Source organism: Bos grunniens, chromosome 24, assembly GCF_055505025.1.
Source record: "Bos grunniens cultivar Pamir isolate PY7600 chromosome 24, Bosgru_T2T1.0, whole genome shotgun sequence".
NCBI classification, from domain to species: Eukaryota; Metazoa; Chordata; class Mammalia; order Artiodactyla; family Bovidae; genus Bos; species Bos grunniens.
The window spans coordinates 56,359,154-56,379,452 of NC_141188.1; the positions used below are offsets into that span (position 1 = coordinate 56,359,154).

At 40.2% G+C, this 20,299-nt stretch overlaps 1 protein-coding gene across 41 annotated transcripts in view; it reads right to left on the reverse strand.

Annotated features, from left to right (window-relative positions):
- Positions 1-20,299, reverse strand: part of TCF4 (transcription factor 4) — a 381,881-nt gene that overhangs the window by 180,226 nt on the left and 181,356 nt on the right. For 31 of the 41 annotated variants that reach the window (XM_086373565.1, XM_086373560.1, XM_086373561.1 and 28 more), the window contains one exon: positions 11,081-11,145. In XM_086373565.1, the coding sequence (XP_086229691.1) occupies positions 11,081-11,145 (65 nt within the window). Of the gene's footprint in view, positions 1-9,176; positions 9,280-9,647; positions 9,856-11,080; positions 11,146-20,299 lie in introns of those variants that run through there. The other 10 variants (XM_086373583.1, XM_086373578.1, XM_086373581.1 and 7 more) reach the window with 3 other exon arrangements.

The window sequence follows — 20,299 nt, forward strand, 5'->3', positions numbered from 1 at the left end:
AGAAGTGGTATAGCCTGAGTGAAGTTGTGTTCTCCAACTCATGCGTGAGCTTTGTGCAAAAAATCTGCTTAGAATTTTATAATGAATTTTCTGCTAAAAACACTTAAAAGCTGAAATACTTGTAAGATCTTGAATTCTGATTCTCCTGGGGTTTTAGATCTGAGCAGTGACTCTAGTACTCAGGCTTGTACCGCCATGAGTCTGAACAGGAAATTTCCTGGTTGATCACAGACAGAGCAAAATCTCACAGATCCAGGCAACCCCAAGTGAAACCAAATGACCGTAGGTCTTAACCAATCAAAAAAAAAAAAATTCATCATTGAAACATCCAACTATTTTTAAACCAAACTGGTGATCAGTAACGCAACCCGATTTCCTATCTTCTCTATGGCAACTGTCACTGACATTTATTTGCGACTTCCTCCTGTGAAAACATCCACCTTTCAACTCTCATCAGAGAATATCTTCTAAGTCTACACTCACTTTGGGTCAGGGACCCATCTCTTACTCCCTCTGTCCATTTCATATACAGTCCTTCTGAAGAACACAAAATATTCTTTCTATGACACTATGTCAAGTCACCTTCATGTTCTCTCAAAAAGGTATATAGTTTTCTTTCTATTTATATAGCTGGCATCTTATCTTCAGACTTTTCCATTATAACATGAAACAAATTACAAACGCTTCTTCTTAGCTAATCTTACATGGCTGTAAGAGTTGCATAATTAACTCATAATGAATAACTATTCATATTCACTATTATATAACCATACAATACACAAATATTGACACCCTATATACCTTAAGTGAGAAGAAAGTTATGCTTGGTTGATTTCACTGAATATTTTACTAATACTTCTGTTTGAATAAAAATTATTTTATAGGCATCACTACTGATGCAATCTTCAACAAAATATTAATGCTAAGGTAAGGGATTTAATCCAATACGAATCCACCTATATAAGCTTTGTATCACCTACTAACTCATTCCCTCTTCATATTATTTCCTATTCTATTAGGATAATCAAATGGATCTCAGAGAGGCTTATAAAACTCTCTATCAAAGCATAAGATAAGAATTTTATCCTGATTTTATTTCTATCTGATAGTCACTTCAGAATTGGAGGTATATTTTAGGGTCCTTTCCTTTTGACTTATTTATCCTGTGTTGGTGGTAGCCAGACTCAATGTTTCCTTCCTGTAGCTTTTATATGTGTGTGTGTGTGTGTAAAGATGAGGGGAGAAGGAAAACAAAACTAAGAAAAAATGAAAGTGACTTATCAACAGAGTATGAGAAAAGTTAGCTACTTAGCAAAATAAAAATAACATATTTAGTGATTTGTAATATAAGAATAAAATGAACTCACTGGGTCTCAAGAGGTCTGCAATATGATCTTTGCAAAAGATATCTTGCCAATTTAATTGAGGTAGGAGTTATTTAATTTTTTTACAGGTATAGTTTTCAATAAAACTACACATGCCTATAATACTGCAATGGCAGATGTGTCTCGATTATTAGAGGTGGGCTCAAGGGAATATATACAATGGATCTTGAAATCTGTAAGCAGCTGTTTTGGGGGGGGGCAGTGAAATGATGGGGGAGGGCACTGTACCACACACATGTTCCTTAAGTGCAGCAATGTTTTGTTATTTTACTGCAGGTGTATTACAGAGATGAAATTTAATAACTTACTGTATATAATACCAATAAAACTGAAAAGATTCAGTGCCCTGCTGTTCATTACCGTGGTACAAATGAGCTCGGATTATTTTGTGTGCATGCACGGGTAAAACCTTGACCCACAGAGACCCCCACATCTAGAGCTCTGGAGGATGATCACTGCTTGAAAAATCTTAGGGATGTTCTTCCTTAATCGCTTTCATATCATTGAATTGTCATCCCAAATTCATGTAAACGTGACTTTGAGGTGGGTTAAAAATAAGACATAGTTGGTATTTTTTTAAAGCATCATAGAAAGCCTTTACCGAAGAGGTCTTTCAAAAAGACAGGTTAATGGAATCAAGGGTTATACAGATTTCCTTAAGTACCATAACAATATAACAGTGATAATATATTCTAGCCAACAAAATCTAGAGAAGGGCCAGTCTAAAGATGCTATCCCACCAGATTTTAACTGTGAAAAAATATTTGTGTATTAGGAATGCTAAAGCAAATACAACTATGTACACATGCCAGTTTTCTCCTCGAAAGAAACTACTTCTGTTAGATTAAAAATAACACAGTTAACATTATAGGTACTTGCTTTAGGAAGCTCAGTTTTGTTTATCTGTGAGTGAAAATGTAAAGAAACCTACATAAACAAAGAGAAGGAAATGGCAACCCACCCCAGTGTTCTTGCCTGCAAATTCCATGGACATCAGAGCCTGGTTGGGCTGCAGTCCATGGGGGTTGCAGAGAGTTGGACACGACTTAGTGACTCAACAACGAACAAAGAGAGCACACACACAATTTTTCAAAGGATGGGGTTCTTCAATTCTAAGCAAGTTACCTCCATCGGGCACAGCAGCAGACTCATCACCTGTTTCTTTCTTAAATAATTATTTCTACAAAGATGATGGGGTTTTGCTGGTAACTTGCAATGTTCTCACTATTTTAACTTGGGGTTTTAGTTTTAAGAGTTTCAGGAAAATTTCCTAGTGATGAAACCATTTCAAGAAATATCACACACAAAGGAATAAATGGTTCTCCCATTCCATATTGAAAAATTCCTCTAATGCTAAATTGTGAGTCTACTGTCTTTTTTATGGAAAGAAGCTAGAAGGCTACAGTGATTTCTATAGGATGGGCAGGTATATTTCAACACGTTCCTTCGTCCATGGGATTTTCCAGGCAAGAGTACTGGAGTGGGTTGCCATTTCCTTCTTCAGAGGATCTTCCTGACCCAGGGATCGAACCCGGGTCTCCCTCGTTGTAGGCAGACGCTTTACCGTCTGAGCCACCAGGGAAGATGTTTCAATAACAAATTTTACCAATTATTTAAAAACAATTAAGTCAGTTGTTTAGTCATTAATTGATATCCCCTCTCTTATTTATGTATCAAAAGTTAGATGAATTATAGTCCTACTTACTAGAGGTTATTAAAAGCCCCCAAATACTTTCCATGAGAAAAGAGAAGTTCATCTGGTGAAGTTTCATTTAGGATAGAAGGACTTCATGTTTTTGGTGTCTTATAAACCACCTCGAATCAATTTCAATGGTTTTTATGCACTGGTTGTCCTGAACTGTCTGTACAACTTGTGTATGTTTCTAACATGTATTTGTCATTTTATATATTTCACGAGTTAAATGCCACACAAAAAAAATTACTAGGTCACATTTAGGAGCCTGGAAAAGGTATTGCTCCCAGATTTCACTCTATATAGTTCTCGTATTGGGGGAAGAATAACTTGATCTACGAAGAATCCAAATTTGTGAAGCAGCAAACCATATTCTGCCTGCACCGCACAGAAAGGAAGGCCCAAAGATAATCCATACATTTTTAAGAAAGTGTTCATGCTGTTGCTAAAATGTGAATTGGCATATTCTACCCCAGCCTCGTCACAGGAAATCTTCACTGGTTTTAATGAAATTGCACATGCTAATTTTGAGGGCATTACAGAATAGATTATTTATACAGTCACATGTGGTACATTTTTCATTTTTTTTTTTTTAAAGGTTGGGCTGTGAGGATCCCTGCCTTCCTCTCTGCCTTCCCCACCACTATGGCTCCAGTTCACCCTGAGAAGATCCTCCATTCTAGGCAGTATATTAGATCCAGATTCTCTACTCTCTACTGAAAGTGGTTTTCCAATGGGCTCTCATACAGACCTATTACTGAGTCCAAAAACCTCACCATGAGCTCTGGCAGCAGGGAACCCAACTTAGAAAAGCACTAGCTTTAAAACCAGGCATTTCAGGGTCCAAAGCCTGGCTCTCACACTTAGCTGGGGGGACTCTTTGGTCTGCTTGCTTTACCTCTCTGAGCATCATTTTCTTAATTATTAATTATTAAATCAGCCTGGGAACTTATACTGGCAGCTAATATTAGTCCTGTCAGCTCCCTCTAGAATGAGCCCAAACTAACATCTAGAAATTCACTCACTTTGACTTTCATTCATCAGCCAAGTCTGGGTTGTGAATGGATACACGGATTCACTGTCTCAGTGATCCTTGACAGAGCAACTTAACTGGGCATCACAGTAAGCCACTTGACTCAGTGGGTCAGCCACTGATGGTCAACCTTGTGAGATCTTTAAGGACAATTACTACAATGTAGAGGAGCAATCTGAGAATTTTAGAGAAACAATGGTGCTTATGGCAAGATTAATAGCTGGGGGCACACAGATTGTCACTAGGTTCCAAATTATAGCAAAAGTATACTAGAGTTTATGTGTAAGGAAATACAGCCTATAATTATGTCTTCCCTTATGCAATTGAAGCATTTCCGACCATTAGCTTGAATCATAACCTATTTTTCTTATCAAAATATCTTAAGAAATTTGAAGGATGCTTTAATACTGCCAGTCTCCTCCAGGTAAGGAACCATATTTAATACAAGGATTATTAACACTATATTTTCTATGTATGAACACTGAAACTGACAGCACTGAAACGAACAATCAAAGAAATCTCTTTCATTGTCAGCTATCAACATAGAAGGAATGATGGAGTTTTGTTTTTTTTTTAATCACTAGTTCAAAACCCTCTGACTCAGGCAAGTATCCTCAATACATGCTAAAACTATCAGGTCAAAGATTGTTAGGGAACACGGGCACAGGGATCTATGCCCAGTGCTAAAAAATCAACACAAAGACTGTTTGCTAATTACAGAGGGGGAATGTTTCTTTACAATGGACAGATTTGGGGGTCTCTAATTCTACCAAGTTGGTAATGTTAGTGTCACCAACAGCAACACATCTTGACATTACATGCCTCCAGATAAAACACAGCATAAAGCACATAATCTACGAGATATTCCGGGCCAAAATGTTTTAACTTCCATCTGAAACAGCCTTTCAGTCTAATTTTCAATTTGCAAGCAAGACGAGTAACAAACAGCACCACAGAGAAATAGCCCAACAGTTCAAGAAGGGGACACTTTTTCAAGTCCACCAGCCTGCTCTCGTTAAGGTAAATGTCACTTTTTAAAAAATTACAGGAATCGCTCTAGTTTAAAAGAAATTCTAAAGAGACACAAAAACAAAATATCATGCATAAACACAGTGTTGGGGGTGGGCTGGAGGGGGAAAGAGATAATAAAGATATTTTCATGGGGACAATCAAAGAGATATGAATCAGGATTGGGAATTAGATTAGGAAACTCTGGTTAGTATCTTAGAGGTGATAACACTATTTGAGTGTTCTTAATTTTCAGACACACGTGATGAAAAACCTAAGGGTGAAATCTTAGGAGATCTGCCACTTAAAAATGGTGCACTGAAAAATACATGCATGTATATGCACGCACACAAAGCAAACCAAACAGATACTTTTCATTGTTCGATTTTTCTAACTCTTCTGAGAACTTGAAAATTTATACTATGTAGGATTAAAGAAAATTTTGTAAATTTAATGAATGGTGTTTGATTCTTCCTCTTAATATCAAGAAAGCTACCAGTGGGGATTGAAGGTAGAGTATACAAGAGCTTCCCTTTGTTTTTCTCCTTTGTACCTACCACTTCACTTAAAGGCCAATAAATATTTGTTAACCGATGCAATGAAAAAAATAGCTCCATTCTCCCCTCTGGTGCATGCTGGACGGCGGTCGGGAGAAGGGTATGCCCACAGCAATGCCCCCCAGACAAAGGAAACGCAGCCCGAAAACCAGTGCTAGGCACAGAGCGGAGATGCCATCACCCTGCAGACCTGGTGCCTGAGATGTCTGACACTGTGGTGATTTTCAATATTCTACCCCACCACCCACACCGGCACATTCAAAAAGGATGGGCCTGGAGTCTGACCTTTGGTTCCAACAACACCGCCACCGGAAACCGAGAACATCTCCAATTCCCTCCCTGGGGAACCTTCGGACCTGGAAAGACGAGGCCACCCGGCTAGGACTCAGGCCAGGAAAATGAGGGACAAGTGACTCTGCAGGATCTGACCCTCTATGTCTTCCAGAGTCTGCACAGCACGGTCGAAGGAAGGGCTCCCAAAAGAGCCCCATATCTTCTTTGAGAGGATATGATTTTCTGGTTTTCTGAAGCAGGAAAACGCTGCTCACACAGGACTCTTCAGATTTCACCCTCTCAAAATGACCCCAAAAGTGATGCCCGGGAAATAAGCCTCAGGCCATCACAATCCCCACCGTGCCAGATACAGAGATCACACGGGGCCGGATGGGGCCAACGTGGCCCCTGACTTCAGGAGTTTACAGAATCTGGTGGAAACCACCATTCCACAAACATCAATAAGGGCACATTCGAAAAGCACCATGAAGGCAAAGCTGAGCGCCAAGACAGTACACGGATGGAAGAGATTCCTAGGAAGGGCGCAGAGAGCCAGGTACGGATGAGGGCATGCTACAATCAAACATTTAACCATAATGTGAAGTTAAAAACCAAGATGTATTTCTGCTTGCACAAGACCTAAAAGCCATTTTCATAAGAAGAGACAAAGGATCTCATGTCTTTTCTGTGTATATCCTTTCTATTTTTACTGTGATCCTTTCCGTATCAAAAATAAAAAGAACTGAAATGAGAAAATCCATTCTTAAATGTGTAATATATACGTTTAATTTCAGTGAATCTAAAACGACCCTATGAGCACGCTAAATCACATACAGAGAAGACCCATGTCTTCTGTAGCTGCAAAGTTTCTGGAACTCAACAAAACAATCTGAGGTTAGGCCTAATTCTTAAATCCCATCGGCTTTAAGAACGAAACATCAAGTAACTTTATCAGCACAGTGCTATTTGATTACCTGCTGAGAAAGAAAAAGAATGTGGATAAGGTTAGAGCCTTGGACTTCACTAGAGAAAACAAGATAGTGGCTCGCATATTCAGTTGTGGGATTTTGTATGAAGATTTCAAGGCATCTTACTGATGTTCAGAATGCCCCTCATTTTCACTGCCTTTTAAATAAAGTACATATGCAATATAGTCCCATGTCTTGAATAATCAAATTAAGGCAAGAAATCTAAAAGCTTTGTTAGGGTCAGCAGCTATACTTGATTTTGAACACAAATCTTTTAAACACAGTAGATTCCTACAGAACATTCTAGGAAATCATCAAAGTTAGCTGCACATTAGAATCACCTGGGGAGTTGTCAGAAACGCAAAGGCCCAGCTCAGATTTGAGTTTAACTGGTCTCAGATAGGGCCCAGCTTTCCTTATATTACACACACACACACACACACACACGTGCATGCACACACACACACACACACACACACATAACCTTGCCCACAAGATATTAATAATAAAACCATCGCTTTAGACTTGGGCTATCTCCTAGAAAGACAAAACAAATAATCAATGCTCCACTTCCATTTAAGGGGATAACCTCTGCCTTAATAACAAGTATTTGTGTTGACATCACCACCCTCATTAAAAAAAAGATCTCAGGAAGATTAAAAAAAAAAAAAAAAAAAGGTTTGCAATCACCAAACATCCTATTCAAAGCAGCAAGAGAGGCCGAAAGCAAATGACATTTTTTCCTTTCGTCATGCACAGTGATGTCCATTAGGTACTAGCTATAGGCTATCGTATGAAGATCAGACTATCCTGCAAACGACTTTACTCCCTCTCATTTTGTTTCTGTCAGACTTTCCATTATAAATTACATTTTCTTTTTCAGTTCAAAAAAAAAGTAGTATGAGGTTGCAATTTGGCAAAAACATTTTAAGCCTGGGTGTAATTTCCGTACCCCAATTTGATTGAAATTAATTTTGCCATATTTAGTTAGAACTAAAAAAAGTCCGTTTGGCCGCTTTGATTTCTATGGGTTTATGTTCTGTACAATTTCAAAAGGCTGAGAAGTTACCGACTTCATTTCTGATCATTTTCGGTGAAAATGCATTCATGAATTCATATTATCCCACTACTATTTTTAATGAAAACAATTTAATCGCTAATAAAGAACCTGCCAGCTTTTGTGTCTCGGCTAAAACGCCCACTTTTTACAAGTCCCATTCTATCACTGTCAGTGGTACACCCTCAAGAGACACATAACGGATATATACCTACACATATATATACATACGTATATATTAACCTGATGCATTCTGAAACACAACACATCTCAAAATAATAACGATTTATTTCTCCAAGACAGCAGTTGGCTACCTGTTGCTTACCACTGCTATTTCTCTGCACAAAACAAAAGGCTACCAGAACTGAAGAAGGATGTTCATCTATAGCAGTGCTTATTCCTGTAAGTCCACAGGATGACCAAACAAAAGGCTGCTGGAACTGAAGAAGTATGTTCATCTATAACAGTGCTTATTCCAGTAAGTCCACAGGATGCAGGGTTACAATACGACAAAGCAGTTTGGGGAGCTCCTCGGGGCATATCAGTTAAAGGATTTCCATCCAGCACCTCTCTAAGCAGGAGAAAACAACAAGCTCCCTCTCCACAAGTCACTCACCTTGCCACACAGTGGGGAATCGTTTCAGCTGTGATCTGCTATTTAGACTTGAAGCCCAACACACGGAGAGTCTGCCTTTCTTTGGGGTTTGCATAGCTGGTGTTGGAGAACAGGAATTCAAAAAGCAATTCGGCTCAAGAGAAACTCATTTTCACCGGAAGACACACTAGGGTCTGTTCTATTCTCAAATTTCACCGAAAGCAGAAATTCATAAATATGCCACCCTCTCCCTCTCCAACCCCGATTTCCTCAATTGGGGAATTTCCAAAATTGTGCTCTTTGCTTTCTCCTTAAGTGATCAACACCGTTTATGGCCACTGCTGAGCCCAAGCTGAGCACAGAGAGTCGGTCCTTGCGAGACTCACAACCAGGAAGCACAAATCAGAACGAAAGAAATCTCCACACTCCACGGCTAGATTATGAAGACTTTTTTAAAGAGAAGCGGATACAGCCGCGCTCCTATATACAACAGAATTCTCCTGGACATGAACGTCTCAGAAGGAGACATTCCCCAGGCCAGACATTCAGCCATCACACGCCAGTCTGTCCACCTCTGATCCACCCTCTGCCCCTTGCCACTTCTCACCTTGCGTTTGCCCAAAAAAATGAACTTCAGTCGCACCCGAGGGCAGTATTGCCCACAAACCGAGGGAGGGTCTGTGTCCCGGCACACACACACTGACAGACTCACGCGGGCTGAGTGACGCTTTCACAAGTTAAGGGGCCTCGCGCTTACTCAGCAGAGGAAATCTTTGTGTCTGGGAGGAATCACGCCAATTCCTATTAGGAAGAAAGGATACAGGGGCGAGGAAGTCTATTCTCTCGTTGACCAGAAAAAGAGGCCGGGCGAAAACAGAGACCTCTGCCATGACCATCTGTGAAAAGGAAGGATGTTGTCAACTTTCTTCTCCCCAAAACTCAAACGACCTCTGCTTTGACCCTCAGAAACCAGATACACAGGAACAGGCTCTTCTGCGGGAATTGAGAGCTTTACACCAGAGACTCGCGCTCCGAGGCTCTCTGCCCGAGCTATCTACCCCGGCACATTTGCACTCACATTCCAAAGATGTTTCCGTCGCGCTGGAATGGCTGTAAATTTCTTTCCTGCAGAATTCTTTCCAAACAAACTGCCGTCAACTGTACTCTGCAGCGTGTGCAGCAGGGAGATCTTAAACCAGCACCGTTCACCTCATCACAGCAAACCTCTCAGATGCCGAGTATGACTGAACGGGTGGCTGGGCCAAAGAAGTAAACTTTAAAAATGCAAATCTCTCCAGAAGGAAAAAACACACACACACACACACACACACACACAGGACTCCACCAGAATTCCACCTTTCGGAACCTATGACGGATACCTAAAGGCCACCTCCTCAAGCAGGCTCTACTTAATGACTAAAACTGTCTGCTTACATTTTCCAGGATCCATGAAACAGGTTGTTCAAAAAAAAGCAAAATGAAATTTTTTCTTCCCCCATCACTAAAGAAGACGGGAGGGTGAGAGGGTGCAGGAGAACAAGCGCTCCCCTCCCAGCACAAAAAGAACTTCATTTCTGTTTGGATGAATAATGTGACGCTAGAAAGCTTTGAATCTGAAAGAGAACCTTTAAATTCTATCAAGAGTTTTCCAAAGTGAGAAAGCAATGCCCTTAGAAAAAGAAAGTCTAAATCTTTCAAGGAAAAAAAGAAAAAGATATGAAACATGTGATTAGTACCGATACTGAAATTAAAAAGAAAGCGTCTGTAAAAACTCAATTGTCTTGAAACAAAGCTTACTCTTTTGGCTATGGATAGTATTTTTAGAACTGGGCTTTCTCTGGAGAGTTGAAAGTATGCAAATGCACAAAGCCCAGAGACACACACACACACGCTATACCTTTGTATGACACTGGCATTTTATTATTTAATTAAAGTACTCTTATTTTTCTAGCTCACGCATGCCTCCCTTGAGACGGCTTTGCTGTTAGCCTGCTGGCCTTGACTTTCAGCCAAAAACAATTCAGAAACAAAAAGGGACAACAAATCATATTTTCACAGACATTTTTATCCCTCAATACAACCCTGTTTTCACACAACATCCTACAGCCCCTATGAAAACTATAATTTAGGGCAGTAGCCACCCAAAACCCAGGATCTGACACATGGCTGCACGAAGCATTTCCAGTGTAAGAAATTCTCAAGTTCTTAATTGCAAATAAACTCTTTTGATAGAACCACTTTCCCCGACATCGCTGGTTTGCAAACAGTGCCACTGGTACCGGCTGATGGATGAAAAAAAATAACAACCAGCCAGTGAATACATTGCTGATACGATGGGGTGTTTATGACTCTGCGCTCGGTGTCATTTCATTACTTTGTGAAAGAGTCAGGCATCGGAAGGTTTTCGGTGCCTCAGTGCCCCAGCCTCAAATGCATCACCTAATTTACAAAACACACTGATTCACCAGGCTCATCCTCTCAACCCTTCCCCGAAGAGAGACTCTCACTTACCTGGTGGCAACCCTGTAAATTCGATTCTCTCCCATAAGATGAGTAGGAGCCCCTTTCTGTTTTACCTGCCAAGAGAAACAACAACAAAAAAGTGTAAATTGTGTTTTTCCTTAAAAAAAAAAAAAAAATCTCCTTCAGGTAACAGACATCCACTTCTCTTCCCCGATGTTTACATACGAAAAGTAGGCACTACTGGCAATGTATGCAAGCAAGGCAGGGAATAACACTTCCCCACGCTGGCTATGCTAAACTGGAAAAAAATATCCTTCATTCCTATTCTTAGCCAAACTGCTCCACACTTCCAAAAACTGTCATTCCAATGGCCTCCACTTTCTCTAACAAACAAATTGTCATTCCTTATTTTCACTTTCTTTCTAGCTCACAAAATTTAAACAATTTCATTTTTATTTACACAGCAGGCACATTATCTATGTAATGACCCTAGCCTAGTCATTCCCATTGATTACATTGACACTTAATGGTGAGGCCAAAGCTAATCAATCAGGACTCTCCAGATGGTGAATAAAGCAAAGAAACTATTCAAAATTCTGGGTCTCTCTTCCTCTCTCTCTCTTATTTAAACTCCCTTTCCCAGGAGTAAAGACCGTCATGATCAAGATGATGATGGAATTTACATTTGGGAAAGAGGACTGTTGAAAAATTGCCCACTCCGAGGCCAACTTCAGGTTCTACCAGTAGACCCAGCAGAATACGGGGTAACGGAACATCAGTGTCTTGTTCTGATTCTAACACTCCAATTTTTTATCTGTTGACTCCTCTACAGAGATGTACAGAGCCATATCTAAGGGTAAAAATCAAGGCAGCTCGTTTGTTTCTTTTAAAAAGTATGTTGAGCCTTAATCGTCAGGAAAACAATGAAAACACCTTTCAAGAGATCCAACCAGTAGAACATACCTAGCGACAAATAAAGAATTGTTACAGAGAACAGTCCACACTAGGACATTCAAAAGGGCTTGTCCCGCCCACAACACAAACCCCACCCCGTCCAGGACAGAAGAATACGCTCTTCCCTTGAGACTAGAGCTTAAGGTACACTGTCCTCTTTTACCCAGGACTATACTATTCTTTCTTCCAATGAGAAAATTCAAAACTAGTATTTTGAGAGGCTAGATGGATCCTTCGGAGTTTACAACACCCATGATTTTCCCCCTTGACTCAAGTTAACATAAACGTTACAAGCAGCAGTGTTCAACTGTAATCTTTGAGTTCAATGACAATGCTATGAGGGCATGCCTTTTTGACACCACACAAGCAATGTGCCTTTGATAAATCTTAAAACTAGTCAGAAGCTCACCCGGTATGTGAGTCACTATAGACATAAAACAGAAGATGATTTGTGAAGGAAGCCAAACCTGAGTCTTAACATCAACCCTCTTCCCCATCATTATTAACTTTTCCACTGACTCCAATCGATCTCAAACTTGGGGACACACTCCCACCACCCAACTTCTGGCGCAGTATTCAGTGCAAAGCAGAAAATCAATGACCATATCAATTTCCGTCCAATGAAACAGGATACCAACTCACAGATTCAGTCCTGGGAGGTCTAAGAGAATAACTTTCATTGTATGAGGATTTTACATTGAAGAAGAGATTCATCTGCCTGTTTTAGAAGTATAAATGGTCATAAAGACCTATTTATTCTTCTGCGTCAGATGGAAGCTACTTATAGTCTTTAACTTCTCTTTATACATATTACTAACAGAAAAAAACCAACTCGATCTTTATGAGTTATCAAATGAAGTCTGTCCTTCCTTAAGCTCTCACATCTACAAAGCTTTAATACAACCAGGACATGATTCACTTTGACATAATATCCACTTGTTTAGCAACTAGAAAGACAAGTGGAGAGGCAGGTAGACATGCAGACAAGCAGAGAGACAGAAAGAGACATAGATAAGGTAGAATTTACTCTGACTTCCGAGGAAACTGAGTATCTAGTGTCCTGTTCTGGTGACTTCCAGAAATTGGAAGGAAGAAAGGCGATCTATTCCTTTCTCTAGAAGGAGTTACCGAAGCTGTCTCCTACAGAATTTCACCTCCTGGCATTATTTCCCAACTTGACTCCTGCATATAGACCTGGAGAAATGAATTTGCCTACCAGAACTTGTCTCAGTTCACACACACACACACACACACACATACACACACACACACACACACACACACATATAAAGTTAGGTCCATTCCTTTCATTCTTTTAAAGGAAGAGAGGGAGTCCATGCAAATAGTAAGGATGTGAGAGAGAAAGAGAATGTGAATAAATAAACAGGGGAGAGAAGAGAGAGGAAAAGAGGAAAATGAAGGGAGGAGAGCGGACTAGAAAGCACAGGGGTGGGCAGAGAGCGGAGGAGGGGGAAGAGCCGAGCAGGGACGCAGGCAGCGCAGAGTCCCCAAAGTGCTCTTGGCTACACGGACCCAGCATTCTTTACTATCATATCAGATACAGACTGCTTAATCTTAATTTTGCTTGTTAAAAAATATTTATCCAGATACAAAAATAAACCCACTGCAAATTACAAGTTGTCAGGGTTAAAAATCTACTCCTGTTTGTGTGGGGGAGGACAAGAGACCAGCATAGACATGAATCATTCTCAGTAATTTGAGTGTTTCCATGACATCAGTGGGCACCCGTCCAGGACTCTGTCGAAGTCTGTGAGGTACCGAAGAGGCAGCGCAGCCAGCAGGAGGCTGGGAGGTGCACTTTTTTTTCCCTTTTTTTTTTTTCTTTTTAGGATTATATTCCTTGTAAAGATTTCATCTGTGGCATCCACTTTTACCATCAAATAGATCGCTCCAGAGATCCTGAGCGAACGCATGTCATTCTGATAGTGTAAACCTTTAACTTTATTGCATATTTTTGTTTCCAAAATCAACTATAAATCTGTCCTTAGAGCTCAAATCCCTGTTTGGGAGCAAAACAATCAGGACATGGACTGTGGGTAAACCCAAGCACCTTCTCAATCCTATCTTATCTACTCCACTAATTTCCTAATGACAAAAAGCAGCCATTTTACAATGGCACCTCACTTCCAGGGAGAAAAAAATATATACATATTTTGTATAAACTGTCCACTAAAAATCAGCTATGATCTTGATGTCAGTCTTCTGCTTAAAATGCTCAGGAACATTTGTTTCAGATAATAAAATTCTCAAGAGCACTGATAACATGTTTGAGTAGGATCCTTAAGTAACTATCTGTGCTCGTGAACACAAAAGCTCCTAAATATGTGTGTTTACTCTATGCCAGGCATGGATTTTTGTCACTTATACCCACTGGCTGGCGCGGACGGCTTCTTTCCTCCATTCTTCACCACCGACCTCCCCCCTCATCCCCACGATCACAACGGAGCTTTGAAAGAGCTCAAGATTCTATTTTTCCAATATTTAAAAGAGATAGCAGTGATGAACAAACCCGGCGCGTTCACTGCGGAATTTTCGAGACAACCCTCCAGTACTAGAATGCGACAGCCGCTGCGGATATTTTTTGGCACCAAGACAATGGTGGCAGTGCCAAGCCCCATGGCTAAAAGTACTCAAAAGAGGCATAAGGGTAGCATTAATCGCTCAAGTCTTTTACTGCATGGAGTACTGTTGTCCATATTTTAAAAACTAAAAGTACCCGTTAGTAATATTTGTCGTCTGCCCACCAAGGGGGTGGGGGGGACTCTGAAATATACACCAGAAACAAATCTTGTCAAGCATTTGATTCATTTTTATACCTAAAAGGACCAAATGTTAAATTTTGCTGCTGGTGACGATTTGCCGTGCATGAAACGAATAATATGACCTAATAGGCTACACTGAACGCTGAATGAAAGCTACAAGAGAGGATTTCATAAACGAAGTCGACATATTGGCTAAACAACTTTCTTCTGCAAAAATGATGTATACAAGGAACATGTAATGCTATGTCACAATTTTTTAAATTAAGCAAGAAAAACGCTGTAAATGAGCAGACACAACATCCGTCAATCAATCCTTCTAAAGACAAAGGAGCTCAACTGGCAGCCCCTTCTCTAGAACAAGTCGGCATCTACAGTGAGCAAACAATCCGGAAAGTCAACACGTGTTTTGTCCAAATTGAACCCATCAGCTGTTAAAAACCTATATTTAAATTTGATTATTAAAAATGACACCAATGGGCAATCAATAAAGGAGTCACTTGCTTTTTCTGTTGCCCTTGAAAAACTCAAAGATAAGCAGAAAATATAAGCTGTTTCCATTTATTTTTAAAGACCAATCCTTTTGCTGATTTATTCAACTGTTCTTTATCTTGCTGCCTCATGAAGGATAGAGAAAAAAAATTTAATGTGGGGGGGAGTATGATGAACAAATATCTATATAATTCAAAATCTAATACTTTTATATTCTTACATAATTTTCCATTTGACTCCTAATTTTCCTTACAATCTACTCGTGGTATCCCATTGTAAGCAAATGCCATAGGAAATGACTGAGAATGAAAGTGTTACATGAAGGAAAAAACTGGTATCATAAATTCATTAATTCACAAGGACACATCTAAGAAGTACCCCCTTTGGCAGATTACTACACCTAAACAGTTCTAATCCCCTTGGAGGGAGTGAGAGACAGGCAAGAACAACTTATCCATGATATGATTTCTGGACATAAGCCGTGACTCAGATGAGCCCACGGGTGGTTGACCCGTAGGATAACAATAGGTTGTGTTTGGGTTTCTAGCTTTTCATTCTTATAAGGCCACTTTTAATATTACATATAAATGGTAAGTATTTCACCAACAACCGAACAAGATGCACTATATGCTGGAACACATCATCCTATGAAAAGCCTTGATTTAAAAAAACAAAAACAAAAAAAAAGTGACCTGATGTTGTAGGACAATACCCAGCAAGGTTATTCCATTGCTAATCCTCATTCTGGGAACTGAAGAGCCAGCCCTTTGTTCTCCGTCACCAGACTAAGGAGCTCATCACAACCCTGTTTGAGTTGGATTAAATCTCTGTCCCTGCCCTCAGCCCATCCTTGGTTACCTTATCATCTGGGGGTGGGAGGCATACTGAAAAGAGTATTTCATTAAACAATAACCGGAAGAGTGGTTCCAAAAATATACATGAGGTTATTTATAATTTACAGTTCTTTCATCTTTCCCATGCCTACCTTTTTCTCTCTTGTCCACACGATACCCGAGTTCTTGTCACGTATCCCCACTACGCAAAGAGGTTATGTAGACATTCATTCAATCTACACAAGAACCAACCCTGTGAGGCACATAATATAAACACCACTTTACAGATGAGAAAATTGAGAAACGGAAAACTGCCCAAGCTCACAAAGGCAGCAACTCTCAGACCCAGGATTCAAACCCTGGCAGTTGGATTCCCAAGGCTGGACTATTCGTACTATTCTGTGCTGCTGGAATTTAAACTCGGGGAAAAAAAAAACAAAACTACAAATACATGAGAAGCCCAATTCTGAAGACTTAAATCCCAGAGCTCAAAACACTCATGAATTTGATATGAAATTAATGAAAGTGTCTTAGAGGTGGTGATAATTTACATTTACATGGTGTTTTATTCCTAAAAGGTCTCTAGGTACTTAATAGCTGTGCAAATAATGTGCACCAGAACCTGTGACTTCATGAAAAAATCTGTAACCATCTCCACAACAACTGGAAGCAACTGACAAAAACGGCCGCAAACGGCATCTCTACACACGTCACTTGTGAAGAACATGAGTTCAAACCAATGAAGACGAGAAGAGTCAAAGTCAAAATACAGTCATAGTATAGGACAAGGCAAGATACGCACTAGTGTCTTCTGTGGAATAACAGCCCCACAACAGGCTCCGAAAAACAAAAAGGAGGCAAATTTAAAAGCCCAGGAAATGTTAGAAGCTGCCTATATATCCCTCTTGACCCCCAGAAATTTACACTGTATCTTAGCAGGGGAAATCCTCTGAAAAAATCCTGCAATGAAGACCTTTAATTTCAGTTAATATCTTTTTTAACTTCACTTACTTTTTAATTTTAATCATACATTTTATTTAATCCAACACATCCAAACTGTTACCATTTTGACATGCAATCTTTCCTAAATCCATTTGAATACACATACCTGCTCTTGTCTTTTTGCCTACTGACACAAATCCTGAGGAATCTGAGAAACCACTCTTTTTAAAAACTTAACATTTAAAAGAATGCCCTGGGTTACAAGGTTAAAATTTGAATTTTATTTTAATTGACCTAAAAATACTTGTGTCTTGTTGTGATGCTTCCATGAATATACACCTTCGTGGTTCTCACTAGCCAGTCAATCTTAATTTTCCCTGATCCGAGCTTGGAGGTGACAGTCTGGGTTTACAAGAAACCAGAAACTGACATTATTTTCCTTATTTCTAAAATACAGAGAAGACCACTGGTTCTTTCCTGTAGAAAGAACTCCTACTATACCAGGAGGCCTTTTTTTTTTAATCCAAATATAATAAATTTCATGCTAAAAGAGTTACAACTCAATTTCAGCTGATAAAATAGTCATTCCATAGTCTAGAAAATTCTCTTCCTCCACTTCATCCTAAACTGAGAACAGAAAGAAAATTCAGAGGAAAAGTGACGAGGCACACAGTTTGCAGCAAAGGATGATGAGAAACGGGGACCAAATCACTTTCCCAGGAAAGACTAACTGCAGTCCTTCCTTTCATCAAAACAGAACACTCGGTAGTAACTAGAGCTCTGACCTTGGAAAATGATGAGTTTTTAGCTGCCTTCTGTCGTTGCTTCACCTCATCTCATCTAGACAGCGCCTTCAAAACAGTGGGTGTACCAAAATTCCAGATACACTTAAGAGCATCTTGAGGCCTCACCAAAACTCTTCATTTGGGGGGTTCTAAACATGGTTCAGTATCTACACTCAATTCTGCTTAAAGCCCTCACATTTGTAAAGCATTATATAGGACATAAGGTAAAGACAACAAGACCCTAGGAGTTCCTTAGATGGCCATTTTAACCCCATGTTCACAGTGCGTGCGTGCGCTCAGTCAAGTTCAACTATTTGCGACCCCATGGACTACAATCCCCTGGGCTCCTCTGTCCATGGGATTTCCCAGGCAAAAATACGGGAGTGGGTTGCTGTTTCATCCTCCAGGAGATCTTCCTGAGACAGGGATCAAACCCTCATCTACTCTGTCTCCTGCACTGGCAGGTAGATTCTTTACCACTGACTCAACTGGGAAGCCCTCTGTTTATAGCAGAAGTCACTAAAATTCAGAAAAGGTGGGGAATTTCCTGGTAATCCAGTGGTTAGAACTCTGTGCTTTCACTGCCAAAGGCGCTGGTTCATTCTCGGGTTGGGGAACTAAGATCTCACAAGCCCTATGGCCAAAAAGGAAAAAAAAAAAAAAGGCAACCAACTTCTAACAAATAAAAGAGGTTGTACAGATATTAAGAGACAAAGCTAGAACCTAAATAACCAGTTCCTGTACCAAAATCTGTTTTTACAATATGCCACCTTTATTACCCATAGCTGCTGTGGTAACAAAGACGATTCCACTCGGCTTTTTCTCACTATGTAGCACAGCCCTCTCCGCAATTTGTAGTAGGTTGAAGAAGCATTCTCCAGTCCTTTGATGAATGAAAATGTTAGAACGGGTCACATTTTGAGTGACCATCCTCTGGGACACCAAAAAGCCCCTTTTCGATGCAAAATGAAAAGTACTGTCTTAGATTATTTGGCCCACCCCGGACAACAGCTGGGATCATCCCCTCCCTCACGCTTAGGAGAAGTGCACACATTATCAACTGAAAGCACGTGAGTTTTATCCTTTCTTTTCCCAATGCCAGAAAATCTTTTATTGAAAATAACACTAATTCCACAGTGTGCAATTAATCAACATAATCATGGGGATAACTTAGCTGTTTGGGGAGGTGTGTCGAATAACTCTTTAAGGCCACTAAAGTGCCACTTGAGTCACCGGAGTAATGATTTTCTGAATCAGCAATTTGTACAAGGGTCCCCTAGGGGCCTGAAGGACTAACAGTAACCCTGGAATCATTCAACTTACTTCTAACGAGTAACTTACCACTGGCTTGATGTGAATAAGATCTCAATTGTTCTGCCTGCCCTATTTCTTATTTTTATTGCAGTTAAGTGTCTATGGTGTCTGGGCATAACCAAGTCAATGAAGGGCTCTGTGGGGCTTCCGATGAAACATCATATACATCTGAAGTTTTGCTTTTTATTTGACAACATGTAATCATTTTGCATAGAAAAATGAAAGCCAAGGTCAAGCTCGCAATACACATTGAAGGCATCAGAAACAAAATGTTTCTGCTGTCATCTTAGAAGGAAAGGAAGATGCAGGATGGGGTTGCAGGAAATCAAGCCCCTCAAATCAGTTCTATGGCTCAGACACCCTGCCAGCCATAAGAACTGTCAGAGGTCTTTTCCTAAAACAGATACCTGGGTTCTCCACCCCAGGGGACTTGCAATCAGTGGAACAGAGTACAGAATATCTATTTAAAAAAAAACAAACAATAAAATTTCACTGGTTAGTCTAACAGGTTGGGGTAAGAATAACCAATTTAGGTGAACTGATTCGATCTTTAAGATTACATCAGATGAAACTCCAATAAACCTGGGAGATAACAACAACAACAAAAAACTGATGACTATCTAATCTAACCTGTTTAACTGGATTTTGAAACAAAAGTTGATCAACAAGAGTTGATCGCCAAGACTCTTTCAGTTACATTCTGCAAGCTGGAGAAACTTTTTTTCTGACAGCGTATTAGGCCTCTATGTTTGTTCATCTCCACTCATGAAGACCAGTTGTTTTAAAGAAATGCATCTCACATTACCACGTAGACAGCTCTCACACACAACAGGATTCCAAGACACAAGTGTCCTGGAGGTAAAAGGACATCCCTCTTCAGTCAGCCCCAGTGGCCACGGCTCTGCAAGTACCTTGTCCCCCTTCCTGCCCTAAGGAAGAAGTCACCTTTAGACTCCAAGGATCAACTCAGGGAACCCGACTTGGCTTCTTAACCTAAAAGGACGCTCCCACCCACGAATTCGGCATGTTCGTGCTCTACGGAAGCATGGAGTCCTTGCTGGGGGAGAGAATCTGGTCTTCTGATTCCTCTGGAGGGGACTGATGACATTTCTGACCAAACGCAGCAGAGACAACACCCTATAAGTAAGACTTTGTTGCCCCGCTCAA